Below are 27,522 nucleotides of genomic sequence, written 5' to 3'. Positions count from 1 at the left end.
TAGCCTATACAATTCATTTGCTCCCAAACATTCATGTGGCTTGCTAGTTTTGGACCCCATCTAGTCAAATGTAGTCCAATGCTATCTTTCCTCAATTCGAAACAGACCTTAAGGTACTCACAATATATTGTCTGTGCTTTTTCTTCAGTTTCCTCAATGAGCTACACATCATTTTGATCATAATACATAAAATGTAGTAATTTATTATGTATAGAAAAAAACACACAAAAGGGAAATAGTGACAGGCTACAAAAGCCATATTAGGGAAACTGCAGTGTATCATGTTATTATACAAAAATATTGATGATTCAGACAGTACTGCAAGGTAACAATTTGCCACAAAATCAAACATGTTTAATTCTATGACCAATCCATGTATTTCTTGTAGAGAAAAAGCTACATATAGACTAACTCTGAACAATTCATCAAACAAATGAGGTTTCAGTGTCAGTAGTGTAAAACATATATCTCTGAAATTCAGAGAAATACCAACACCTTTTAAATCCAATATAAATGTTGGCGTTAAAGGCTACTCTTCTCTAATGTAGCTTACATGATGACTGGCTGAGAGTATATTTACAGAGGCGGGAAAAGTACTCAGATCTTGTACTTAAGTAAAAGTAGAAGTAGGCCTACTTCAGTGTACTACTCTGTTACAGGTAAAAGTCCCGCAATAAAACATTTTACTCAACTAACATCTAAATATACTTAAAGTAAGAACAGTAAAAGTACTCATTATGTAGATTGGCCAATTTCAGAATAATTTACATTATATGTTTTGAATATAATAAATACAGTAAAGTGTTGGTGTTGTAAAGGTGCAGATAGTTGTAATGATTTTGTATGCTGCAGGGTAGCTTGTGAATTTACTCCAGGTGTAACTAAAGTGTTATTTAAGTATTGATTATATTTCTCATCATTAATCCAAGTCTGTAAAGTAACTAAAGGTATTCAATAAATGTAGTGGAGTAAAAGTACACAATTTACCTCTGAATTGTAGTTGAGTAGGCCTAGGCCTAGTAGAAAGTAGCATAACATGTAAATACAAGTAAAGTACAAGTACCTCAACATTTTACTTAAGTACAGTGCCTGAGTAAATCTTCTTCGTTACTTTGTACCACTGTATATTTATATGTATTTTTATAATTATGATTTATGTTTTCACTATTACCTTTTTTGAATCCACCGCCTCGCAGCGGAAGTCGTCATATGACGCAGGAAGAGGCGCCAGCGGGACTTTGATTCCAGATTTATGATCGTAACACTAAAACCAAAAGTTTTGTGCATTTCTTAAATAGCGGTTTCTTTCTGTTTATCAGACATGGCCCTACATGTTGAAGCAGATTTACCACCTGGAGTTGCATGTCTGAAAGTAAGTCGTATGTTTATTTACAAACCTTTTGCTTACATGGCCGTTAGCTGTAAAAGCTAAATGAAACCCTCATCATTATGAACTTAAACGGACGATAACTATCGATTGGCGTCACAATTCTGAAGCATTTAAAATACAAAACACATATAACTTCTATACACCCACTTATTTTACCTACAATTAACTACAAATATTTGCTAACTTAACATGGGCTAATAACATCAGCTACGTTGGCCATACAATGTTCGCTTTAATACTGTAACAGATTTGTAATTTGAAAAATGCCACTGAAGTAACGTAACGTTAAATGTTTAGTAACTAACGTTAATATTGACCATGAAGGAACCCTTTCCATCCAGACTGTCCAATCTGTTTTAACTTCAACTCAGGTTACCTTTACGTAAAAACGAAACAAACCAAAGGATTACCTAAATGTGCTTAATGTTAGGTATTGGGTCATATTTAGTAAATTAGATGTATGTTATTTCGGCTGTAGCTTACAATATGAAATACGACCCCTCACAAAAGGTGTAGGTTAGCTTTTGTAGGTGGAAGAAGTACTCAGTTCTGGTTTTCAAGTTTATTATATTTCACATAATTAATCCCAAAAAACTCATCCAGACTTCCATCACATATCTCAGATACAATGTACAGCAGAGGTTCTCGATTGTTTTTCAGCCAAGGACCCCTTACAAGATAGAGAATACACCAAGGACCCCCTCATTCTGATTTGTGATTTTGGGTTATATAAATAAAAATGGACTTGACTTGACATGTATGTCCCTTGGAATAATCTGACGTAGCCTATTTTTTACACTTCTATAGTGTTAGTTATTTGAAAGAACAACACAAGAGCAATGTATTAGAAATATATTAGATATGTATTAACAATATTTGCACCATCTCAACACAGAATACCCACAAAACAATCAATCAAAAAACAATCTCACACACACACACACACACACACACACACACACACACACACACACACACACACACACACACACACACACACACACACACACACACACACACACACACACATAAAGATATCACATCAAGTGTTTCAGTCTTAGTTAAAATTAAATGATTTATAAAAGTCTAATAACAACATAAATGCAGGCTATAAAAAATTGAACACATGCCTGCATTGCAACATATATCAAGTAAATTGCAAAACAACTGCAACTGCATTGCTACAATCCTAAACCACTACTTGTAATGGCAGCCAGCTGGACACTATTGGAGTGATGCAAGGCAGTCCATGAAGCTGATTGCTTCTCTCTGCAAGTTAAGACACACATATCAAACTAAATCAATAAATGCAACATACAGTATCTGACATTTCTGGTACACACACACACACACACACACACACACACACACACACACACACACACACACACACACACACACACACACACACACACACACACACACACACACACACACACACACACACACACACACACACACACACACACACACACACACACACACACACACAGTGGTTAAAGTGGGCGGGAACGATCCAGAACAGCGTTCAGGCACCTTCGATTAATAAGTAAATAAATCTGATTGGCAGTTTCATACATAATAATGTCAAGAGAGTTCACAGGGCTGCCAACTCTCACACAATTGACATTTTTCACACGCTCTCAGCCACAAGCCCATTTTCTCAAGCAGTGAAAAACAAATTCATAACTGATAATGTCATTGTGCGAAAAGAGGACACTACTGCACATTGTGCAACAGCAGCACCAGGCAGCAGACCATCTGAATAGCGAGAAATATACACAAATGTATTATATTGTAACTTATTCCCATGCATGTTGCTCAAAGTAATCTCAGTCAGTCTCACTTCTGCGGCTCTCCCTATCCTCTCGCGCCAGTGCGATGAGCCGCGCAGAGCCGGACACATCAGTGGACTCATCCAATTGAACCGCGAATTTAGAACCTCTCAGTCTTTCCAGCAGTTGTGATTTGATATCAGCAGACATGTCCTAAATTCGTCGTCTGCTCTTTAGCAGAAACAGACGTAACATTAACCATCCGTTGTTGTTGCTGGCGGTAGTCCTCGCCCTTCCTCTCAAAAAAAGCCTGGTCTTTTTTTACATAATCTGGATGCTTGGTCTCGAGGTGCCTCTTCAATTTGGCAGGCTTCATCGCTTCATTGGCAAGACACCGCAGGCATATCAGACGTTTCGGTTTCCCTTCCACTTCAATAAATCCATATTGGAGATACTCCTCAACGTATTTCCTTACTTTTTTTTGTTTTTCATTTACTTCATTTGTAGCCGTAACCGGTCGTTTTAAAAATCTGTCCATCTTCGTAGTATGCTAGCCGTGTTATATCTCTATGATGCTAGCAGTGGCGCTCTCTGACTGACGTACCAGTTATTGTTGTTTCCATGGTAACGGGTGACGCGCTTGATTTTTAAATGTATAGATTTGTTAGATTAGAACGTAATCTATAAACTATTTTAGATTAAAAAAATATATATATTATTTGTTGAACTATGAAGCCTTTTGTAAAAATAAAAAAAAAATGAACAAAAATTGATATCATGATAATTTAAATTAATGAATCTGAAGACTTTTCACGGACCCCCTGGCAGAGTGCCACGGATCCACGGGGGGTCGCGGACCCGACTTTGAGAAGCACTGTGCTAGAGAACAGACATTCTTTAGAGATGAGAGCTGTTGTTGGGACCTGGACTTCTCTCGGACTGGAGGTTGGCTGAATAGAGGGAGGTTTTTCCTTTTGATGGGACCTTTGATGGGCTTTGTCTGTTTGACCAGGTGCTCACTGACATACAGTGGAGGAAATAAGTATTTGATCCCTTGCAGATGTTGTAAGTTTGCTCACTTACAAATAAATTAACAGTCTATAATTGTAATGGTAGGTTTATTTTATCAGTGAGAGTAAGAATATCAAAAATAAAATCCAGAAATTGACATTATATAAAATATACAATTTGATATGCATTTAACTGTGGGAAATAAGTATTTGATCCTTGCAAAACATGTCTTAGTACTTTGTGGAGAAACCCTTGTTGGACAGACGGAGGTCAGACGCTTCTTGCAGTTGGTCTTGGTCCTGAAGATCTGTGTGTATGATACCTTTAACTTATTGTAAGTAACACTGGTACGTCACTAACTTTGGTTCATAAACTAATGTTTAGCACTACAGAGAAATACCAGGAATGCACCTCCACTCTAACTCTAACGCAAGGTGTTGCAGAGGCGCCGGGCAGGAAGTGGAATGGTGACAGCATCCGGCCCACCCCCAAAATAAACTAATTTTTCAGACCCTATCCCTCCGTAGTCTTTCAAGTAGGAGGAGAAATGCCAGCGCTCTCCTCCGGTTTACAGGCACTGTGTAAAATATATATTGAATAATTATGATGATGAATGCATTTTTTTACCACTAAAATACAGCAACAAATCTTTGATTCATGTCGTTTATAACTGGAGTATTACAATTATTATTAACTTTGTCTGTACAAAGTAGCCTTTGCAGTAAATATGCCCAAATCAACAAAAACTGCGAGCCGGCAGGCAAGACGCTCCGCTTCTGAAACGCGCCCGGGAGGGTATGACGCCGGAGGAGGCCGGACCAAAACCGCGGCGCAGCCGTGACGCGACGCAGACAGATCCGGTGGAATCGAGGGGTAACGGCCCGTCCACACAGCGGCGTGCGTTGAAGCTTCAATGCTTCTGCCCATTCACTTTGAATGGGGTGACGTCACGCTTTGCCGAACTGCATTGTGGTTCCGTCGCTTCGCTCTGCTCGCTTCAAAAGTTGAGCAATGTTCAACTTTTGAAGCTTCGAAGGAAGCGTCAGCCAATCAAATCACATGCCAGTACAAGCTCTAGCCAATCAAACCGTGTGGTTGTGTGTCCGGGGCGGTTGATTCATGTGATTGGTTGTTGGTCGAGTTTCAGACACGCCCTCCAGCGAGCTTCAACGCACGCCACCGTGTGGACGCGGCATAAGGGCCTACCTACATGTGAAACATATTTAAAAAAAAAAGCTATTATTGGGTTATTTCCAGTTTGCTAATAGTTGTGCTGATCCCTGTCGTTTTTCTTATCTTCAGAATGTGGATGCCCTTCTTCGGTGTCCTATTTGTTTTGACTTTCTCAACATTTCAATGATGACGAAATGCTCCCACAACTGTAAGTAAAAAGTTGTAGCTATGGTACTATGATAAGAAGCAAACCACTGAGAACATGAATGTAAGACCATTGACTGACTTTTTGAAGATTTAAAATGGTTCAAGTTTATTTTAAATGGGTGTATCTTTGCTTGCACATAGATGCTTAGAATGTACATAATAATAAATGGGATTTATATAGCGCTTTTCTAGACCCAAAGACGCTTTACAATATGAGTCAGGTCGACAAACAAAACAAGAACAAAAACACAAACAAAAACAAAACAAAAACAGAAAAGCAGTCAGGAGGATGTTGGTTCAGAGAGGGGAGGGGCGGGTTTAAGGATAAGCAGAGTTGAAGAGGTGGGTTTTGAGACGGGACTGGAACAGGGTGAGGGAATCAGACTCAGGGAGGTCTTGGGGGAGGGAGTTCCAGAGCTTCGGGGCTGCCACAGAGAAGGCTCTGTCCCCGAAGCTCCGGAGTTTGGCCTTGGGGATTGAGAGCAAACTGGCTGAGGTGGATCTGAGGGACTGGGGTGGTTGGTAGAGGATGAGGAGGTCAGTGAGGTAGGGGGGGGCCAGATGGTGGAGGGCTTTATAGGTGAGGACCAGGAGTTTGTAGTGAATGCGGTGTGAGACGGGAAGCCAGTGGAGTTCTTTGAGGACCGGGGTGATGTGATGCCATGATTTGGTGTGGGTGAGGAGTCTGGCGGCTGCGTTCTGGACACGCTGGAGTCTGTTGAGGGATGTTGTGCTGATGCCAAAGAGGAGTGAGTTGCAATAGTCAAGGCGGGAGGAGATGAAGGCGTGAATGAGTCGCTCAGCTGCGGGGCGGGTGAGAGAGGGACGGAGTTTGGCGATATTGCGGAGGTGGAAAAATGAGGTTTTTACAACTTGGCGGATGTGGGGGTCGAGGGAGAGGTTGGGGTCGAATATCACGCCAAGGTTGCGTGCCTGGGTGGAGGGAGAAACAGGGGTGCCATCGATGGTGAGTGTCAGGTTGGGGGTTTTGCTGAGGGTGGATTTGGAGCCGATGAGGAGGAGTTCAGTTTTATTACTGTTGAGTTTGAGGAAGTTGTGTTGCATCCAGGATTTTATTGCAGTCAGACAGGATTCGATGTGTGTGAGAGGGGGGTTGTGGGGGGATTTGGTGCTGAGGTAGATCTGTGTGTCGTCAGCATAGCAGTGAAAGTCCAGGTTGTGATGGCGGAGAATCTGACCAAGGGGGAGGATGTAGATGATGAAGAGGAGGGGGCCGAGTACTGAACCTTGGGGAACACCTTGGGTGACTGAAGCTGTGGTAGAGGAGTGATTGTTGAGGGAGATGAAGTGGGATCTGTCGGAGAGGTAGGACTGGAGCCACCTGAGTGCAGTACCTTCGATACCGATATCCCGGAGTCGGGTAAGCAGGATGGTGTGGCTCACGGTATCGAAGGCTGGACTCAGGTCAAGGAGGATGAGGATGTTGAGGGAACCGGTGTCAGCAGAGGTGAGGAGGGAATTGAGGACTTTGATGAGTGCCGTTTCTGTGCTGTGGTGAGGACGAAAACCAGACTGAAGGGGTTCAAAAAGGTCATTTTTTTGGAGATGGCGGTGGAGTTGTTTGGAGATGATGCATTCTATTGTTTTAGAGAGAAAGGGGAGGTTGGAGATGGGGCGGTAATTACTGAGGGAGGAGGGATCCAGACCGGGTTTCTTGAGGATGGGAGTGACAACAGCAGTTTTGAAGGCAGAGGGAACGGTTCCTTGGGACAGGGAGGAGTTGAAAAGGTTGACAATGTAGGGGCAAAGGACGGGGAGGCAGGACTTCAGAAGAGGGGTGGGTAGAGGGTCAAGCGAGCAGGTTGTGGGTTTGGAGGAGCTGATCAGTTGGAGTATTTCAGGGGGGGTAACCAGAGTGAACTGGGAGAGAATGCCGTGGGGAGGAGGGCTCGGGAGGTCAAGGGAGATGGAGGGAGGAATTGTGGCGGTGGATGTTGGGGGAGATGTTTTTGTGACAGATGCAGCGGATAGGGAGTGATTAATGGCAGTGATTTTGTCAGAGAAAAACTGGAGGAATGAACTGCATGTGGAAGTGGAGGAAGAGAGGGTGTCAGCACGGGGTTTGAGGAGCTTGTTGACGGTGGAGAAGAGGGTCCTGGGGTTACGGGAGGGGTCGATGAAGATGGTGGAGAGGTAAGCAGATTTTGCGGCATTGAGGGCGTCTCTGTAGGTAGTGAGATGGAGTTTGTAGGAATCATGGTGAACTGTGAGGGATGATTTCATGGTTAGGCGTTCAAGCTGGCGGCCGGTTTGCTTCAGTTTACGGAGTGCAGGGGTGAACCAGGGTGAGGAGGTTTTAAAAGTGACATTTTTCCTTTTGAGGGGGGCCAAGCTATTGAGGGAGGCGAGTAGGGTTGAATTAAGGTGGTTGAGTTGATCATCGGGTGAGCTGAGGTTCGAGTCCAGGGGGAGAGTAGAGGATAGCAGGTCGGAGAGGTGCTGGGGATCAACAGAGCGTAAATTACGGAAAGTGATGTTCCTGGATGGGAGGCGGTGGTGAACTGTATGAGTTTGTGGTCAGAGAGGGGAAAGGGGCAGGGGTGGGGGTCGAGTACTGTGAGGTTGGTGGAGCAGACAAGGTCAAGGATGTGTCCTTTATCGTGGGTGGGGAAGGTGACATGTTGTGTAAATGAGAAATTGTCCAGAAGGGAGGAAAATTCAGAAGCGTGTTTGCAGGTGGTGGAGTCCATGTGGATGTTAAGGTCGCCGAGGAGTAACAGACGTGGGGAGAGGGATGAAGCAATGGTTAGGAGTTCAGTGAGATCAGAGAAGAAGGAGGGGTGTGGTTTAGGGGGGCGGTAAATGAGGATAACTGTCAGTGAGGGAGGGGTTTTGAAGGCGAGAAATTCGAAGGATGGTACTGAGGGGAGGGTGAGTTCTGTAGTCCGGATGTTCTGGTTGTAGATGACAGCCAGCCCACCACCACGGCGTGAGGGGCGGGGTTTAGTGATTTAATTAAAACCAGGGGGGGATGTTTGATTAAGCGAGAAGAAGTCATTGGGTTGTTGCCAGGTTTCAGTGAGCAGAAGGAAGTCGATGGATTTGTTCAGGATGAGTTCGTGAAGGATGTGGGCTTTATTGTTGAGTGACCGTATATTTAGAAGGGCAAAATTGGTCAAGTGGGGGGTTGTAGGGGTGGTGGCAGGCTTGAGAGGTATGAGGTTGTCTAGGTTAGCAGCGCGGGGGTGGGCATGAGAGGGGGGGCAGTGGAGCAGAGGAGGGGGGCTTGATGGTGGGGATAAATGGCTTGTTATATGTGTTGGGAGGCGGAGGGGAGTGGGATCCGCTCCAGGTATTCCGTGCAGCTGGGAGTGTAGGTGAGCGGGGGAGAGTGTAAGAGAAGCAGTAGGAGTTGCGTTCTGATGACGCGTCAGGTGTGCAACAGTGCGTTGCGTGGAGCAGATGGATGCAATGGATTGTCCGTGCTGAAGGTAAACAAAACTGCGGCGGGTGCTTCGGTGAATGTAGCGGGGTCGACGAAGGAGTCCAAGATGTCTGATGACTGAGATGGAAGACGGAGTGGAGGAGTTGGTCAATGACAGCAGCTGTAAGATGGAGTATTTCAGCATGATGACAGGCGGAATGGCTGGGAGCAGTGTGATGGCAGCGATAGCAGCTAGCAGCAGATAGCAGCAGATAGCAGCTAGCGGGCTAGCTAGGTTCACAGAGGTGGAGGATTGTTGTGGAGACGAGGAAGATCCACGACATGGCAGGAGGATGTGAGCAGCGGGACGGGACAGATGCACCCCAGAGATGAAGGCAGGAGGCAGAGAGAGTCCACGGTTGTTGCGTGGGACGGAGACAGACAGTAGGCGATGTAGCAGATAACAATAGCCACCCGGCACGTTGATGGCTACGTGAGGGCAGCCGGCTACAGCCAGCAACGGAGGCAGAAGTCCAAAATAAGTTAACTTTTTTTTTTTTAAAACAATGTGCATTGCATTAAAGATGTGTAAATGCAGGGCAGTGGTCCAATTCGAAAGATTGTAGAACGAATGGTAGTTGAGGGTGATAGAGGGTGACAGAGGCGGAGAAGCGGCGAACAATCAACGCCAGCGTCCTCTCCAGCAGCGGGAAAGAGCCTTCTTACATGCCTTCTTACATGCCTTCTATTCCAGAATTTAGCATTAGTCAAATATGAGAGCTCTATTAGGCTGGAGGTACTCAAATGAGCAGCTATGATAAAACCACACTAGACCCTCCTCTTATGAGTATTGAATACAATTGTGCCCTACAGAGAGCTTTTTTTATGTGTATTGTAAACATTATATTGTATAACAAGAATTGTCACTAAATACCAACTTTTGATTAAAGTAAATACATTCTCTACCTGATGTCTAACGGACTAATTCTTAACACACTGTATTTTTGCATTTCATTTTACAGTTTGCTCCTTATGCATCAGAAAGTTTCTTTGCTTTAAGATGCAGTGTCCTGTTTGCAATGCAGTAAGTATGAACTTGACTGGAGTGCGTTATTATTATGCCTCAAATACATTTGCATAGTCATCATGGTCGTTCCCTTGATGAAAGATTACAGATAATCACCTGTAATTAATTGTATGAAATTGAAAAATGACACAAATCCTTATTTACTTGCTTCTTCTTCTCCTTTCAGCAAGCAACAGAGCAAGATCTAAGAACCAACCGTTTATTGGACGAGCTGGTTGTTAACTTCCAGGCTGCAAGGTAACCATACAACACATTATAAAAGGACACCAGTAAGCTGTCTGTAAATACACAGAGTGTACCCTGCATCATTGGTATCCAGTTTTTCAAAACAGTAAAGCCTGTTTTGGTTTTGTTTAACAGAATTGTTTGGTGTCCACATAAAAGATACGCAAACATTAATAAATTATGCTTGGGTCACTAAATTACCTTTTTTGGCACTTTAATTATCTTTAAGCACTGTTGCATCCAACTGTTTGTTTGGCGTTTTGCACACAAGCTCAGATAGAAAACAAGGATATAAGCAATTCCTGTTGTTAATACCATCGACAGCAAACAATAGTTCTTACAGTTATTGTTAATATTTGCCCTCAGAGGTGGATCAACAGAATAATAGAAATGGCACAGCAGGAAATACAACTTACTCTACAATTCATGAAAAACCTCTTCCCCATGAACACAGGTGCACCGCCTGAGCGTCCCTCTAGTCCCCCATCGTCATGGTTCATAGGACTGAAGAGAGAAACGATTACTCTGGTGATTTCAGGGGATCTCATTGTTATTGAAAAGATTACAATATGTCCACAAGGGAACCAATTTCTTTTTATTGCAATTTACCAGCATTAGAGAAACACTTATAATTGCCTTCCAAAAATCCTCTTCAGATTTAGGGATTTTCTTTAAATCAAATGGGGATTTTGTTTTCATCAGCTGAGGTCACTAAAGCTTGTCCTTGTATTGCTCTTCTGTGTGCTGTGTAGCACTCGGTCTGATATTCTTTCATTACAGCAGGATGTAGGCATAGGAAGCGGTGTCCTGAGCTGGTCAAAGAAAATGCCTTTGAATTTGAGTTGTTTTCTTTCCATTGACACTGCGTAGGGAATCATTTCCTTTAACTTGATCACATGGTGGCAACTAGGCACTTGCTTGCACTCATTGGTTTGTCTTAGGCAGACTGATACATTTTGGTTCAAGTTGATAAATGAGATTAATTATCCCTGCTAGTTTGGGATCCTAACATCTTTCTCTTCCTATCATTCACACTCTGTATCACTGTTAGTCTCATACTTTCTGTATCAATAAAGACATACAAATACAAGAGTAAACCAGAAGTAAAACACATAAACATCTCCTTAAAAATGTCTTCTTTGCTTTAGTCTAGCTATTTCAGGAACAGAAAACGTTTTATAAACATACCTTTTATGGGCAATCCCTGTTTAAGGTGGACTTTTTGCACCTGCCATGTCAAATAGATGATAGTAAACCTCCTTGACTTAACTGGCTCATTTTCTGTTCATCAGTTGACATTGATCCTGGAAAAAAATCAGCCAAATAATTTCTTCAAGTGCTGTTATAAGTCAGTAAGCTTGTCCCTTCTATCATTCACCTCAATGTTATAATCAACACTCTGAAGGTCTCCGTTCAAACTGTAGACTTTCTGATTGTTATCACTGTTATGAATGAGTAGCTAACAGATTTTAATTTCCTGTTCCTGTCTAGCTTTGAGCGCCTGAAAAGATGGTTTTCCTTGTTGGGTGATTTTGTCATTGAGCATTGTTGTCTCAAACATACTTGTTTAGGAAAAGTTCATTTGCTAAATATATTACAATTGAAAACCTTTTTTCATAGATTTTTTTATGAAACTCTTCATGAGATGTTTGACCTGTGTAAAAATGTGCCTACAGAATCATACAGGAAAAAAATATTTAGATAACCCCAGCATCTGTCAATACAGTTGCTATGTTTCCTGATGTTGGTTCAAAGGGTTTTTGGATTTTTTCTTTCATTGGGCCACTAAACCTTCTCACCGTAAAACATTGTGGAAGCAGTTTGCTAACGGCACTAATTTACTGCCATTAAACTAGAGGCCAATTTCTTTAATCAAGTGTTTAGCTCTTACTGCACTGCTACACATTAATGCATATAACTGCAGTACCCAATTACCTTCCAGTTTCTCCTCATTCAGTGAATCTATTTACAGGGATATAAATGGACTTCTCAAAAGATGCAGTCTATTTCAGTTGAATCTTTCTTAATTTGTACCTAATTTTTCCTATAATTGTCATAGTATTACCGTTTGTTTTAAATTAAATAATTCATTTCAATAGAGTTTAATTAATAGTGATATATTGTAATAAATGTGGACAAAGTAATCATAGAATGAGATTGGCAATCCACAGAGGCCAGTGTTTCCCCTAGGTTTACTGCCTTGGCAGGGTGCTGCTCGAAAAAAAATGTCGGGGCGCCCACATTTTTGTTATCCTCTGGAGCAGAGAGGAGCTGTGGATTATTGTTATTGATATCGTACAGTAACAAAGTATTTGTACATTAAAAAGTAGTAAGTTGTATTACTTTTATTCAAACTGTATTCCCTTCTTATCATGTAGCCTACACTTCTTCCTTTCATTGATACATTTCAATCACCTGACTACAGCATATAACATACCTGCTGCAACCCTGGGCTGCTGCTGCTGCTGCTGCTGCTTCTCTCTGCCTCATCCTCTATTGCTGGAGGCAGCTCCACCTCATCTGATATCTGATATGAAAGCAATCGTGTTATGATCATATTGAGCTATTGGTGTGAGTCTAACATTAAACAAGCAGTCTGCTTGTCATACATTGCTGACAATACATTTTTAGAGGCAATGTGTTGAGTCACTGCCGCTAAATGCCGGTAGCATCAAGCTAGCAAGTCCTGCATTAGCCTCACATCAACAGGTGTAGACAGAACATCCAATTATCCTGAGCTAATTTACTGAATAAACCAACTCCCATCTCAATACTGTAGTTAAAAACCGCGGTACCTGCTCCATCTGTGAGCTATTTTTAGAATGCGCGCGCTACGTTCGTTGTCGCGTTCGCGCGCGTCCACCTGGGCAGGATGTGTGTGTCCTTCTCCCGTGACGATAACGGCTGGCGGTTAAAAAAATAATAATAAACGAATTTGAAACTTGGGGGGGACACAAACGGGCGGACAGCAGAGCTCGGGGCAATAAAGCAGATTTGTTTGACTTTTTTACACTTTGTTGTTCTCCTCCTTTCCTCCGCTCTTGTCTCTGATTGTGAGCGTGTGTGTGTGTGTGTGTGTGTGTGTGTGTGTGTGTGTGTGTGTGTGTGTGTGTGTGTGTGTGTGTGTGTGTGTGTGTGTGTGTGTGTGTGTGTGTGTGTGTGTGTGTGTGTGTGTGTGTGTGTGTGTGTGTGTGTGTGTGTGTGTGTGTGTGTGTGTGTGTGTGTGTGTGTGTGTGTGTGTGTGTGTGTGTGTGTGTGTGTGTGTGTGTGTGTGTGTGTGTGTGTGTGTGTGTGTGTGTGTGAGCCCCGCCCTTCAGAAACAGAGCGGAGGGAGAATGTGAATACGCAAAGCAGTGGACACTGAAACATGAACACATTGGATAAATAACATGGCGTTTAGTTTATTTAATAAAAGAGCACATGTTCAATGTGAAAAGTGACCGTAGATAGATTACTTCAGTTGAAATTTGGTGCTATATATATATATTTTTTTTTAAATAAAAAAACAAAATAAAAACACCTTGAATTTCAGGCAGGGCGCGGGGCTCCGTTGGCAGGGCGCAGCGCCCCGCCAAGTCAATGTTAGGGGAAACACTGGAGGCCACCCAAAGGACTGGGGTCAATACGTTTGTGTGTGTAAGTCACTAACTCCAAAAGTGCTATGGTAGCTATTCTTGCTCCCAGTCCCAATTATAAAAGATTATTCTTCACATTGTAGAGGCAATCAATGTCTGGGAACAATTTTAGGTTCAATTAGAGTATGTAAATGAAGTAGATGCTATTGACTTTCTTGCTCTTTTGTTCACTACAGGCCTGGACCTGTATGATCAATGAGACATCAAACTAAAGGCCTAGTCTTCGGCTTCCTTTCTCTTAAACAGTATCCCGCTCAAATAGTGAATATTGATGTGTTTCCAAAGGTGAAAACTTCAATCAGGAGAGAAAAGTTTTCTTTTGATATAACGATATATATTTATTGCCGGGAATACACAGATGCATGTAATGGTGTTTGGCGATTAGACCCCGTTCGGGAGGGGGAAAAACCGAACAGATGAATCCCCCTGGGGGCTAGACACTGGTGGTGGTGGAGGCATGAAGGGATCGATGGAGGTCGGTCTGAAGAGGAGTGGTTTATCTTGACCCTGGATTTGGAAGAAAGGAAGGTGGAAGGGGTGGAGGAGGCCTGAGTTGAGTCGTCTGAAATTACAACTGTGAGGAAGGGGAGAGAGCAGATTTAAAGGTTTAGCAATGCACTGTGATAGGCTTGTGGGAATAGAGGCAAAGTGATAGGTTTAGCTGGGGATTGACGCCCCCGATCACTGATTGAGAGAGGGATGGGTATCGTTAGGATTTGATCGATACCGGTACTGCTTATCGGTATCGGTATTTTTCGATACTCTTATCGATACTTTTCAATAATTTGGTGTTAATAAACTAAAAGAAGACAAGGCGATGTGCCTGCAAGACTGCACCCAGGTAAACAAAACATATTACCCGTGCGAAGCAGCTAACCTGCCTGCGAGCCTTCGCTCAGCGGCGCGGCTGAAGCCCGCTAGCACTAATAGCACTAGCAGTATCGCTGCACCGTTTTAAATTCAATGAGTGTCTCGGTTGCAAAATCTTCATTAAGTTGTTTGTTTCACCCCCTTTACAAGCAACTAATTGAGTACATAGATTGCACCTTGCACTATCGCCAATACATTTTTTTAAAAGTGCACCCAGACCTTGGATCGCTTCGCTCTGTCCGCCATGCCTGCGGGAGTCTCACAACAATAATAAGAGCGCTGTTGAGAGAGATGAGGAGTGGCGTTTACAGTGGCCAATCAGAGGGGTGTCAAACCGGATACATCACACGGGATGAGGGTTCCCAACCAACCAGAATGGTTTAAAGTTAAACTAATGAAGTAGACGTAACAGATATACCGATAGCAGCACCGTTTGTCCAGCGGCTTAACGGTATACCGATATCGTCCAATCAGGTACCGGTATTGACTTAGTACCGGTTCTCGGTACCCATCCCTAGAGGAGAGAGAGTAGTAAGATGGGAATATGTGAATGAATGAGTGAAGACGGTCTTCCTGATTGAACTTGCGCTAAGCTTAATTTGTTACACATTTTTAATGCTTTTTTGTCGTGTCTCATTCATTGATAATGGATAATATTCAAACGCAGTGGTTTACAATTTCTTTCTTAAATCCTGGAAACGAGGTGGCTTATTATTTATGAATGGCCTAAGTGTCCTTCCTCCTGCTAAATAATGAATTGTGGATACTATCAGTTTGAACTGTCATGTGTTGTTAAATCAGCTCCATCTCTTTCATTTCCACCTAAAATGACACGTTACTTTTTATTTCTGAGGGGGAGTGATAGTATGTTTATTTTACAGTGCCAATGACAATGGAACGGCTCAAAGTTGTTAAATCTTTCTGTTTCATTACCTACCTTGTCTTAATGGACCAGGCAGAAAAGCTCCAGAGGTATAACTTGATTTGTATTGCTTGATAAAAAGGAACTTCTAAGCCACTTGAAATTGAATTAGTATGGTGATATAAAGATGTCTTTGGTTGGTAGTGTTTTTATCACCTGGCTGTAGCAAAGCATAGCTGCTTGTCCCCATTATTTAGAATCAGAAACAGGTTTATTACCAGGTAGGTTTACACGTACGAGGAATTATACTATATATGGTCTGAATTGTTTTAAATATAGTCTGATAAGCACTTCTGGCAGATGTCCTCTCTATGGCAACAGCCAGTAAACTGCTGGGGCACAGCAGTTATAGCATCGTTTGACATACTTAAGACATGGAAAAATAAGTGGTTGCTCAAATGAGGCAGAAACGGTTTCAATAATGGCTGTAATGTAGAATGATTTGAAATACTCAGGTTGTTTGAGTAAGAGTGCAGTTATCATTTAAAGTAAACGGATGCCAAACTGAAACTTTTAAAGAGGGATTTTGGTACTTTTTCATATACTTGTTTTGCTTACCTTCTTAGGCCCCGGCCCCACGAGGACGCATAGGATTAACGCAATCGCAAAAAAGCTTCCGTCCACACGCAATATTCACCGGATAGTATCGGTCCACACGAGACAGCTCCGTTTAGCTCCAACCGCTGGAAAAAGCAGCAGTACATATGCCGAGCCTGTACGTGGCGCTGTAACTTCCTCCACAAAAGCAGCAAAGAAGCATGGTTGTCATGGTTGCCCTTCTGTTTATTCTCCGCGGTGGGGGCCGAGGGAACCGGGCAGAGGGAACCGGGCAGTTTTTCGCCAGTCAACGTGTGTTACAGTTGAAATCTTCCGGACAAAATGATAAAAGTGCCAGTCAAAGGTCTTCTTTGCTATTTATTGAGCTTTAAAACAAATGAATAACGACTCTATATAATATAATAATAAAATACATGGAGCCTCTCTTTTTCCTCCCTCTCTTCTGACAGCGTCAGTGTCTGTCTCATGCAGCAGCTAATCCAGTAATGAGTGACCCGGCCGACAGTAAAAATAAACATATTTATAACTAATTTAGGTAGTTTGAGAGGTAATTAAAATAGCTAAGGGTGATGATCTGACTTGAAGTGTGTGTTTTGCTCCGTTCACCGCTGCATCACAGCGGGAGGAGCTGCAGGTGAGCAGAGCTGCGTGTCTCCGTCCTGTCAGATTAGACTTCACTCGCGTTTATGTCCATATCGAGAGAAAGATAAATAATCTGAATTTAGTGTGCAGTTTACTTTGACGCGGGGGTGAGCAGCAGAGGTGGGGAGAGGCGGGGCTATTGCCTCATCATTATCACAAAATGGTCGTATAGGTCCTACACACGGAGCCGTTGGACCCCCCAGAGTGTTGCGTATGCCGTGCATTCCACATTGGAACCCGTTATCGTTACCGCACTTTTTTACTGTCCTATTCGGTCGTCCTTGTGTGGCAGAACGGTCTATATGACACTAAACAGTAACGCAAACGACCGTTATCGTCCTCGCGTGGGGTCTGGGCCTTAGTAGTATCTGCTACAAATAATTTGCTGCAATACCAATGTTTGTGCAGAGATCAGTAATAGTTAACTGGGTATATGCAGAAATCCTGAGGTCAAATTTAATACCTTTTTTAAGACCCTTTCCATACATTTTAAGACCTCATCGCAACTTTGAGTTCTAACCGGTTACATTGGCGACATACTTTACCTCACATTTACTATATTGATTGTAAGATAGCACAACTAAACAGAGTGCAGACAGACTACTGAAGCCTCCTCTCCACATGAACTTCAACCTCTCTGTGAAGGTCAGGTTTAATGCAGTATGCTGCTTTGTTGCTTCTGTACTCTGTGCTCTTTCATTCCAGTAAAACTCCTCAGAAACCATTAGAAACCAGTATTTGACCAATAAACAAAACAATTGACAAAACTTTGAACTATGAAATATATTAAACTTTGGTGAGCTTCAGCGGGGTAATGCCATATAGGAGCTCCCTCACAAATACCCAGGGGTTAAATTGGGCTGGGGCTGTCCGGGGCTAAGCCCTGGCACATAGGACGATGCTCTGACGTCATCACCCTCACACATTTGTCATATGTTTACAAAAAACGATATATATGTTAAGACTTTTCTCGTTCTTAATATAGACTATATTAGGGTCGATATGTGTTGACTTTAATTTAAAATAGCAGATCTCTTTGACCGGATATAGTTTGGCTTAGACCCCGGCCCCACAAGGACGCATACGGTAAACCGCGTACGCAAACGCAAAAAAGTATTCCGTTCACACGCATTCGATTAATTAATGTGTCCGTTCACACTAGACCGCTGGAAATGCTGGAAACGGTAGTACATATGCCAGGCCTGTAAGTGGCGCTGCTGCCGCCACAAAATACACCAAAAGCAGCGAAGAAGACCCCGGAGCATGGTTGCCATGGTTGCCCTTCTGTTTATTCTCCGCGGTGGACGGCGTGTTCTCCTGCTGTATATCTCTCAGGTAGTCCAACAGCAGATGAAAAACACCCACCTCTCCGCCTCTTCCAAGGGACAAGGGAACCGTGTGGCAGAGTTTCCGTTAAAAAAAAAAATCGCCGGTCATCATGTCCGTTAAAGTTGAAATCTTCCGTACAAAATTAGAAAAGTGCCGGTCAGAGGTCTTCTTTGTTATTTATTGAGCTTTAAAACAAATCAATAACGACTCTGTTCTCTGCATAATAATATTTAATAAACCATGCCTGCCTCTCTTTTCCTCCCCCTCTTCTGACAGCCCAGCAGCAGCAGGAGACGTTGGAAGAGGGAGGCGGGCTATTTCATCGTTATCAGAAAATGATCATATAGGGCTTACACACGGAGCCGTTGGACCCCCAGAGCGTTGCGTATGTCGGTCTACCCACCTTGGGACCCCCCCCCCCCCCCCCACACTTCTTAATACCTTGGAAAATGCCGTTTAATACTTTTTAATACTTTTTAATAGCCTTAATTTTCGCTAAATTGATTTATCAACTTTTAATACTTTTTAAGACCCCGCGGACACCCTGGTTAAACATGGCTGAATGCAGTGTTACAGATAAATGGTAGGGGGAGAGCATACTACTTCAATAGGAACAGAGCAGATGTTTTCACATAACATATGTGCAAATCGGCTTTGCCACGTCTGTGCGCATGCATGTGTGTGTGAAACTGCTCTAATGGGGACAGTAAGCACAAATAAGTTCTAGATATGGAAAGCAGAACATTACACACCTCATTGGTTCCATTTTAGTGCTGAGTAATGGCCTAGCTACAATTTGTTTGCTTTCCTCATTTCCAAGAGTGTAGCCAAACTGCCCACTTTTTCTCGCTCTGTAGAAAAGCAGCGAGATAATTGAGCAGGTGCAGTCTAACGTCAAAGAGCTTATTTTACTGTCTCCGGTGTTCATTGGCTCTTCTCATTTTAATGAGCTCAATATGTTTTTAAGAGAGCCATAACTGCTTTACCTTATACTCAATGTAATGATACACTTGTCTGTGATGAATGTGCATTCGTTTAACTTTAATTTGCCTTTTCTTCTTTTTTCCAGGCAGCAGTTGTCAAAAGCACATTTTGACACTCCTCCAATATCCCCAAATGCCCCAGCTTCAGCTGTCGAATGCAGAACTCCCAAACAGAGGGGCCAGAAGTGTAACAGTGCTGTTTTGAGTAACTTTTTCCAAAAGATGCCTAAAACATCTCCCGCCCAAAAAAAACGGCACGATACTTCTGATTCTCAGTTAACTCGGCGGGGTAAAATACAGACTGTACGCACCGACAATGCAAATGACGCCGACCTACATTCAGCAACGGCACGACTTCCAGTGGTTGTGAAGGAAGAGCCGAATTATGATGAGGAGGAGTCATCTATCCATAATTTGATGTCAGTCAAACAGGAGGCTGCAGGAGTCCCGCACAGTATCAGCACCGGGCATGCGATGGCACATTCCTCGTCACCATCGAAAGACATAAAGCCCGTAATCAAAGGTGAAGCCTTTCTACCTGTAGATGAAGAGCGCTGCATCATCCAGTGTGACTCACCCTATCTAGTTAGCTTCTTAACTCACTCCCAAATTCACAGTCTTACTCAATATGATCACAACGATGGAAGAGCTGTTTGGTAATTATTGCATTAGATCAGTTGTATACCGTAACATGAGCAGAAGAGACTACAGAACAATTTGATGATGCCACATAATACATGGGAATAATGTAAAAGCTGATGTCATTTACTGTGACCCTATTTATGGATTACATTCACTTTTCAATTAAAAAATGTGTCTCGTGTGTACAAAGCAGGCGAAACAAGGCCTATGTCTTAACTTGATGGTCAACACTAACTTATTTAAAGCTAATTATCCAATCATTATACAACATTTACGTTCTTCATACAAAAAACAGAGTAAAGGTTACCTTTAGTTTTAATGTTGTTTGACCTCTGCGTTCTATACCTGGTTAGGATTTCCAGAGTAGTGGGTGTTATCGATATGCAGTTTTGTGAGCATTCCCTGAATCCATTACTTGCCCACTACTCTTGCTTCTATTTAAAAAGAAAAGCCCTTTTAATACATTCCCGCTTAAAGCCATTACACTGAAAAATAACCATCTTTACTTTTGTGAAAGTAATTTTCGTGTGTTTGCATACAGAACTTAAAGGGTCCGTTTGGTGCAATCCTTAAAAATGATTGGAATCGGAATGTATCTGATATGGATTTAAAATGTTTTCTTTTTTTCTAACTAAGCTGCTTGTAATATCTTTACCATTTTGTTTTTCAGTGGAGTGCCCTGTGTGCTCTGTAAGTGTGCTGCAACAGTTTATCAACAAGCATCTGGACACGTGTCTGACCAGTGGAGACAGGAAGGAAAGCATGAGGAGGTAAAATACCTAACTGAACACTTAAGCAAAAGCTATCTTCCGCTGTAATGCTCTTTCGTCTCTATTTCAATCAGGAGAGACGTGATGGGGGGCGCGAGAGACAAGGAGGAAAAATGGTTATTTAAAAAAAAAAGAAGAAAAAAAAGATCATATTTTGAAAAAATGATTGATTCGAAAATAATATGATACAGTACTATTACGTCTGGGTCTCTGTGTTTCATTAAAGCTCGGCTCTGTGTGTGTGTGGAACGAGCCATTTTTTGTGCGCACCGGTACCGGAGATCGTTGTTAGCTTCTGGTACTAGCGAGCTACGCTAACGGATATAAGGAGTTTTTTCAACAACAAAGTGGAGGAGAGTCCTCTCCTGTCAGACTGTGAGACTCAGTGAGCTAAAGGACTCTCTCAGTGTTATCTCAGTGGGTCTCCATTAATGTAAACAATTATTTTCGAGGCACACAAACATTATATGATCATTATAGTTATACAAAAATAAGAGAATAAATTAAAAACAGGTATGAAATACTATACAGTATGACATTAAAAAATGAATAAAGTTTAAAATTGGAGTGATTTGTAAAATATCCATAAAGGAATAGTACATCTGTTTACAGTTCTATGTTGAGAGATGTATCCATAGATCTCTTAATTTTGCTCTCAAAGTGCACCAGACTGATGCTTTTAACTTCAATATTTAAAAATCTTCTGGCCCGACTTTTGTTTTTCTCCAAAGGGGGGGCCTGACAGAAAAAGTTTGAGAACCACTGGGCTAGCCCCTGATGACTTAATGAGAGAGGAGAGAGTATTGAAGTGACGTGTAACACCAGAGGATATTGGTCTTCCTGATTGAACTTGCGCTGAGCTACATTTGTCAAGCAAAATACATTTTTAAGATTTTTGGAAAATTAGAATGATGTGAGAGGTGTAAAGATTTGCACTGATCTTATCAAGATGCCATGTCACAATTACAAAAAAAACATATACAGATCTATTTATGTATTGTATGAGTGTTTAGACTGGATCTACTCTACTTGCTCATGTAGTGGCGTTAGATTGCATCGCAAAAATGTAAAAAGGAAAAACTACTTTTTCATGGTTGATGAGGCTACACCAGCAGTTTTCTCTTACTTCCAGTGTACAGTATATGCCAGACTATGTACTTTAAATGTCCTGGATCTACAGTTTGTATATTCCTTTTGGTGTAAAGAGATGACACTTGATTTATGTCTCAGTGTAAAATGATATATATTGCTAAGTGTTGGACTGTCACTTCAAGGTTACAAATGAGCAATTGATGTACATCATTTATTAGACTGCGTCTGTGACATAATTTGAGAGACTGATCCTTGTCAGTGGCCTTTAAACATTATCCAAGATGTCCATGCATCATATAAGAGGTTCTGTCATACTGTAGGTGATTTTTGAAGCAGTGTAAAATACTTGATCTGGAGCAAACCTTCAGGTATGAGTTGCTGAAGTTTTTATATTCTGGTCATATCTAACCAGCTTGCATGAGAAGGATTCCCCTTGATACCAACCTTAATAACTTTCACTAAATGTCTTAAATTCAAGAGAAAGTATATATAAAATAAAACATTTGACAGCCTTTCTGAATTTAACAGGGTTCTAGAGTATCAGAGGTTGGTCCTCCACTCGGCTGATGAATTGCAACTCCCTTCCATTTATTCATTTTATCACCCATTTCATTTTGTTATGAACTCTGCCGAAGTCATATCATTTTTAGAAAAATATGATACTTTCATGTAGTGCAATCAAATGATTTTCTGAGCCATCAGCCACTATCAGGCATTATCAAGTTGTATCTGGTGATAATTGAATCTAATAAAATAATCCTATCCATATGTCTGTTGCAGCTCTTTAGGCAATACGAGATGTCCAATGACGAAGGTGGTGTACAACTTGCTGTCCATGCAGGAGCTGAAGAGGAGGCTGAAGGAGTGCCATCTCTCAATGCAGGGTCCTCGAGACCAGCTGATCAAAAGATACCAGGAGTTTGTCCAGATATACAACGCCCAGTGTGATTCACTAAACCCAAAACCAGGTGAGGGCATTTGTCCATTATTCCATAGGGGTGATACTGTATTCATTTGCATTCATGCGTGTATAGGCCGACTTACATGACTTGTCTATGCATCTAATTGGATTATATAAACTCAACCACAGTGATATAGTGCGAGGAAAATGATGTTGACTGAATCACTTAAACATCCCCTCACAGTTCTCAATATACATGCGTCTTATTTTCACACCACTTAGTGAAATCTTCACAGCCCACAGCAATATGCTTAGCTAGACACTTTAGATATGATGAATAAGCACGCCACCTCCACCAGATTCAACCTATGGAGGTCTGAGATCACTTTTGTGTTTTAAACCTTTTTATTAAAACTAGAACATTTTAAGATGTGTGCACAAAATTGATCTTACTGGTGTTTTTAAACTGCGACCTAATTGATCAAAGGCTTTTTATTGGTTTGAGTGCACATTTCATATAAAGGACAATATTTGTGCTTTCTTCTGTCAACAGCTGAAGATATTGCCAAAGATGTGGAGTCCAACGAGAAGATCAGGAATCAACTGAAGGCTAAAACCAAACCTGTGTGTAGTAACTGTTTCCTGGGTTTTGTGTGGGCTAGAATTCCATGTTGTTTTTCTTAAGATAATGTATTATGCCACTTGTGCGACTGTAGAACATGTTTTAGTGAGGGATCGTCACTTTATCAACAGTTGGTGACTAGCAGGGTTCTTACGGTCATTAAAAACCTGGTAAAATCATGGAAATTCTAAATGCAAATTCCAGGCCCTGGAGAAGTTTTGGAAAACAATATTTTTTCCAAAGTTTTGGAAAAGTCATGGAAATGTAACTAAAGTTGCATCAAATATAATTTATATTTTTAGCTAATCGCCGAAATAGTAATACTATAATGATAATAATTACTGTATCGTATTGTAATGAAACGTAAAATGGCATTTAACTGAAGAGGTGTTTTGCTGGTGAGAGATTTTAGTGGCTTTAGCGTGTAGAAGCCAGTAAGCCTATTTGATTTGTTTTAGATAGGCACAACATGTTTCATATGCAGACCTTATTTTCCTGTTCCATGTTAAAATAAACAATTTTCAGTGGTACCGCTGAGAAAGAGTAATTTTGTTGGTCATGGAAAATTAGATAAAGGTCATGAAGTCATGGAAAATCATTGGTGAAAAAGTGTATGAACCCTGGACTAGAATGACATGCATTGCAGGTTTGCAAAAAACAATACAGACTACCATTGATAATTTAAACCAAACTACAGGAAAGGTCTTTCTAAATATTATGTTATCATATGTTTATTTCTTTAAGGACTGTTAGTCAATGCTAATCGTCTTGTCTTATTTTCTCAATTCTAATTTCTTGCAGGTCATGGTTTTCACAAAGAATCAGTCTGAGAAGGATATTGATGACGTTCACTCCAACTACAGTAAGATCTTTGTTTTTTTTCAGACACTTCAGGAGTTTGTCTCTGCTGTCAACTGATGAAACTGTCAGGAAATATCTATAATTGGACCTAATAATCTGTGATTTATCATGATTAATCTACTCATAATTGAGATACTAGTATTTGTATTTTGGGGAAGATAGAATAAATACACGTGTGTGAACTGGCTAGTGCATGCTTCAGCATAATGCCTTTCCTTTATTTTCAACACGTCTTGAGAACAAGTGCTGGTGTGCAGTCCAGTGGTCCGTGCTATTCTTGTATTTTGTGGCAGTTCCTCTGCTTTCTTTTCCTTTTCACTTCAATGCAATTCATGATAATGATCCTTGCTGGAAATACAGGAGCAACTTTGAGTCAAACTTGGTAATGATATAGTTTACATTATTCCTTTTATTTCTTTTTTTTACAGTTCCCTCATTTACTGTGTGCATTAAGGCTTTGGTGTTAACATCCCCATTTCAAAGTTATAAAATCTAGACCCGCAGCATCAGACAAAACATAAATGCAAGTTCTTATCTGAAAGACGTGGACCGCTTAATATAATTCAAATTGACACGTCTTGTTCACTGAAATGGTTGGTAACTGTTTGTTGCTTTCTTCTTTTGAGTGACACCATGTATTTCACAGCTACTAGTACTTGGAAACACTTTGGTGTGATTTTCCATTCTAATAAAGTGGTGCAAACTCCTGCTCTTGTAAGACTAAGGAGGGCTACTCTTAGCACTCTATCACATTCTACTTTTTGGAGTGAGTTTGGAGCTGTGAGTCATATTGGGTTCACCACTTAAAAGACGATGCTAGGCAAAGCAGTAAAGGCAGCACATCTAGACAATTACTTTCCACTTTGGTTCTCCAGTACAGTTCATCTTGACATTTAAGACATTCTCTATACACTCGCTCAAAGAATCTTGTATTTCCTTTTTATTGCCTTTTCTTTTTTTTACGCCTTTTTTCTTTTAAAAGAGATATACAATATAGCATGAGACAATGACAGGATTTAAATGAAGCACCTCTGATTTGATTTCCCCACAGGCAACATCAGGTGCTAAAAACGTTGTTCTTTTTATCTGAAGGTTTGTGTTTTATTCCTTTCCTTCTAACTTCTGAGGCAATTTGAAGCCTGGCAGCCCACCTCTGCTTTGAAATTCTGTTGGAAATCCTGTTTGATGATTTAGATTTTCTGTTACAATACCTCAAAGTACCAAAAGGCAAGTCTGTCCTTGAGTTATTAACATCAGGAGAAAAATTGGTCTGGTAAGATTTTAAAAGTCATATCTAAGAAAAGGACGTCTCAGAAAATGCCTTAAGACTAGACACTTTTTCCAAAGACTCATCAATGCATTTATTTTTCCAGTTCCAGGCAGCTCTAGTTCAGTAGGAAAATCCTAGGGAGCTTGAGAGGTAATCCAAGTGCATTATGTTATTTCAGTCAGACAACTCACGTGTTCCTTTAACATGTTTATTAGAAGCAGGATATAGTTGAGTTTGGCGATTAGGCTCGGGCATCATCACTCCACAGATATACATAGCACGATGAGTGATGATCAAATAACTAAACCCCGAGCCTACAGGTGGAAGCTGGGGTGGAAGCTGGGGTGGTGGTGGGACAGGCAAGCAGCAGCGACGTAGAGGTAGCTGCGGCAATAGCAGCAGCAGCAAGCAATGCATGGAGAGAGAACTGGCAGGTTAAATAGAGCGGCATATTAAGGAGACTCTGTTTGGTTGGTTGTAGAGTGGCAAGGGGCGTTATGTATGAATGCAGCATAAGTGCTCGAGTTGACTGCCTGAACTAGCTCGCAGGCTTCGCCCCATTTTTGTAAATTTGACTAATTATAGTACGGTAATGCAGTTGAGAAGTAGGGTTTGTTCTTCTGGGAACTAAAGACATAGTATGCTTTCATGTCAAACAAAATCCTCACGATTTGTAATCTCAATCTTACTTCATTTTCATTTAATTTCCTTTTTAGTTGTCCCGCTCATGGTACGCATTACCAAATGTACAATAATTGCCAAGAAAACATGACTCTACCAAAATACCATTGAGCGAATAGGAGCAGGGAGAAGAATAAAATCTTATGTGACCTGCCCCTTTCTAAAAAAAACAAAATAAATACAAATAGATGGTCTGCCCTTCATAATACATTTTTTTCACAGCCAAACATAACAGTATCTTAGGATACTAAGAGAAACACACAAACACATAATTATTTCCCACTTGACGATTAACGGAAAGAAACAAAACAACAACACCAAAACATCAACACCAAAACATCTCATCTATAAGGAAAATAAATTCAGTCGAGAAGCCATCATTAGAGCCAGCCTCATATACCTGCCATAACAATTTACCAGCAACAGAATTGCTATCTTCAGTGAGTAATTTTGCAGCAAATGGTGGAATGGAAATGTAAAACTGATGATATCTTTGTCTGTAAATACTAATGAAGATTGTTTGAAATTGATTCGATAGTGCTACTTGGCTATTTAAGTGTCCTTCTAAGAGTTTTTTCTCCATTTGCTATGTACTATTACTCACAGAAATCAATACCAGGTCTATGCTATTCATTCTCCGGGTAGAGGTCAAGCTAAAATAGCAGATTAGAAAACATTATCCAAAATGATGTTGAAATGATCGAGCAAGATAAAAGGCTTGTTGGAAACAACTCTGCAGTTCTAACTTCAAAATGGGTTGAAAAATGGTTGTGACTCATAGGAGGAAGGTTCTATAAATAGCCGTACTGCTGTGATAACCTCTTGATTTCTCAGTGGAGGATGTGGATGACTCACTCCACCAGCATTAGGAATTGGAGAAGAGCAGCACAGAAGCATGCACACAGTGAACACTCCGGGAGATGCAGCCTTTAATGTGACACATTCTTTTAGTGATAATAAGATATGTGAGTGTTTGAGCTTAACAACTCAAAAAAAATGTTGTGATTGGAGTTAAAACATACAATGCTACTGGGATAGTAAATCCACTAGCATGCAATGTTGACAATGCAGTAACCCCTATTTTGCATCTCACAACGCCTGATGTATTCCTTTTTTAAAGCTGTGTGCTGCATCCCTTATGTCTGTGAAATGTACCTGAGATGTTAACATCACGTGTAACTCACAAAATGCACACATTAGTCTAACCCTTACAAGCCTGCAAACAAAACAAAAGTGTTACATGTGTACCGATGGGAGCCACACTCACAGGCAAAGCTTTGCAACAGCATTGTCTCATCTATGTGTCTCATCTATGTGTCTCATCTATGTGTCTCATCTTTGTGTCTCACCTTTTGCTCACGACAATATCAGAGGCAAGGCTCAGATAGCAAAGTTTTGAGTGTTAATTGCAGTGTTTTGGTCCTTTTCTCTTTCCCTCAGTGCTGTCTCCATACTCCTGTCTTTGTTTTTTTGTATTTGGATCACTGCCCA

General features: G+C 41.3%; 1 protein-coding gene across 4 annotated transcripts in view; it reads left to right on the top strand.

Annotated features, from left to right (window-relative positions):
* The first annotated feature begins 1,195 nt into the window (after window positions 1–1,195).
* The window catches only part of rad18 (RAD18 E3 ubiquitin protein ligase), a 43,500-nt gene continuing 17,173 nt past the window's right edge, over window positions 1,196–27,522 (top strand). Inside the window, exons 1-9 of one of the 4 annotated variants that reach the window (XM_079682559.1) lie at window positions 1,196–1,372; window positions 5,479–5,557; window positions 9,964–10,025; window positions 10,195–10,265; window positions 19,279–19,715; window positions 20,505–20,604; window positions 22,477–22,664; window positions 23,151–23,221; window positions 24,021–24,081. In XM_079682559.1, coding sequence (XP_079538685.1) covers window positions 1,322–1,372; window positions 5,479–5,557; window positions 9,964–10,025; window positions 10,195–10,265; window positions 19,279–19,715; window positions 20,505–20,604; window positions 22,477–22,664; window positions 23,151–23,221; window positions 24,021–24,081 — 1,120 coding nt within the window. In that variant the 5' untranslated portion in view covers window positions 1,196–1,321. The remainder of the gene's footprint in view (window positions 1,373–5,478; window positions 5,558–9,963; window positions 10,026–10,194; window positions 10,266–19,278; window positions 19,716–20,504; window positions 20,605–22,476; window positions 22,665–23,150; window positions 23,222–24,020; window positions 24,082–27,522) is intronic. The other 3 variants (XM_079682557.1, XM_079682558.1, XM_079682560.1) reach the window with 3 other exon arrangements.

This window comes from Notothenia rossii (genome assembly GCF_949606895.1).
Source record: "Notothenia rossii genome assembly, chromosome: 5".
Taxonomy (NCBI): domain Eukaryota; kingdom Metazoa; phylum Chordata; class Actinopteri; order Perciformes; family Nototheniidae; genus Notothenia; species Notothenia rossii.
This window is presented reverse-complemented; position numbering and strand designations above follow the sequence as displayed.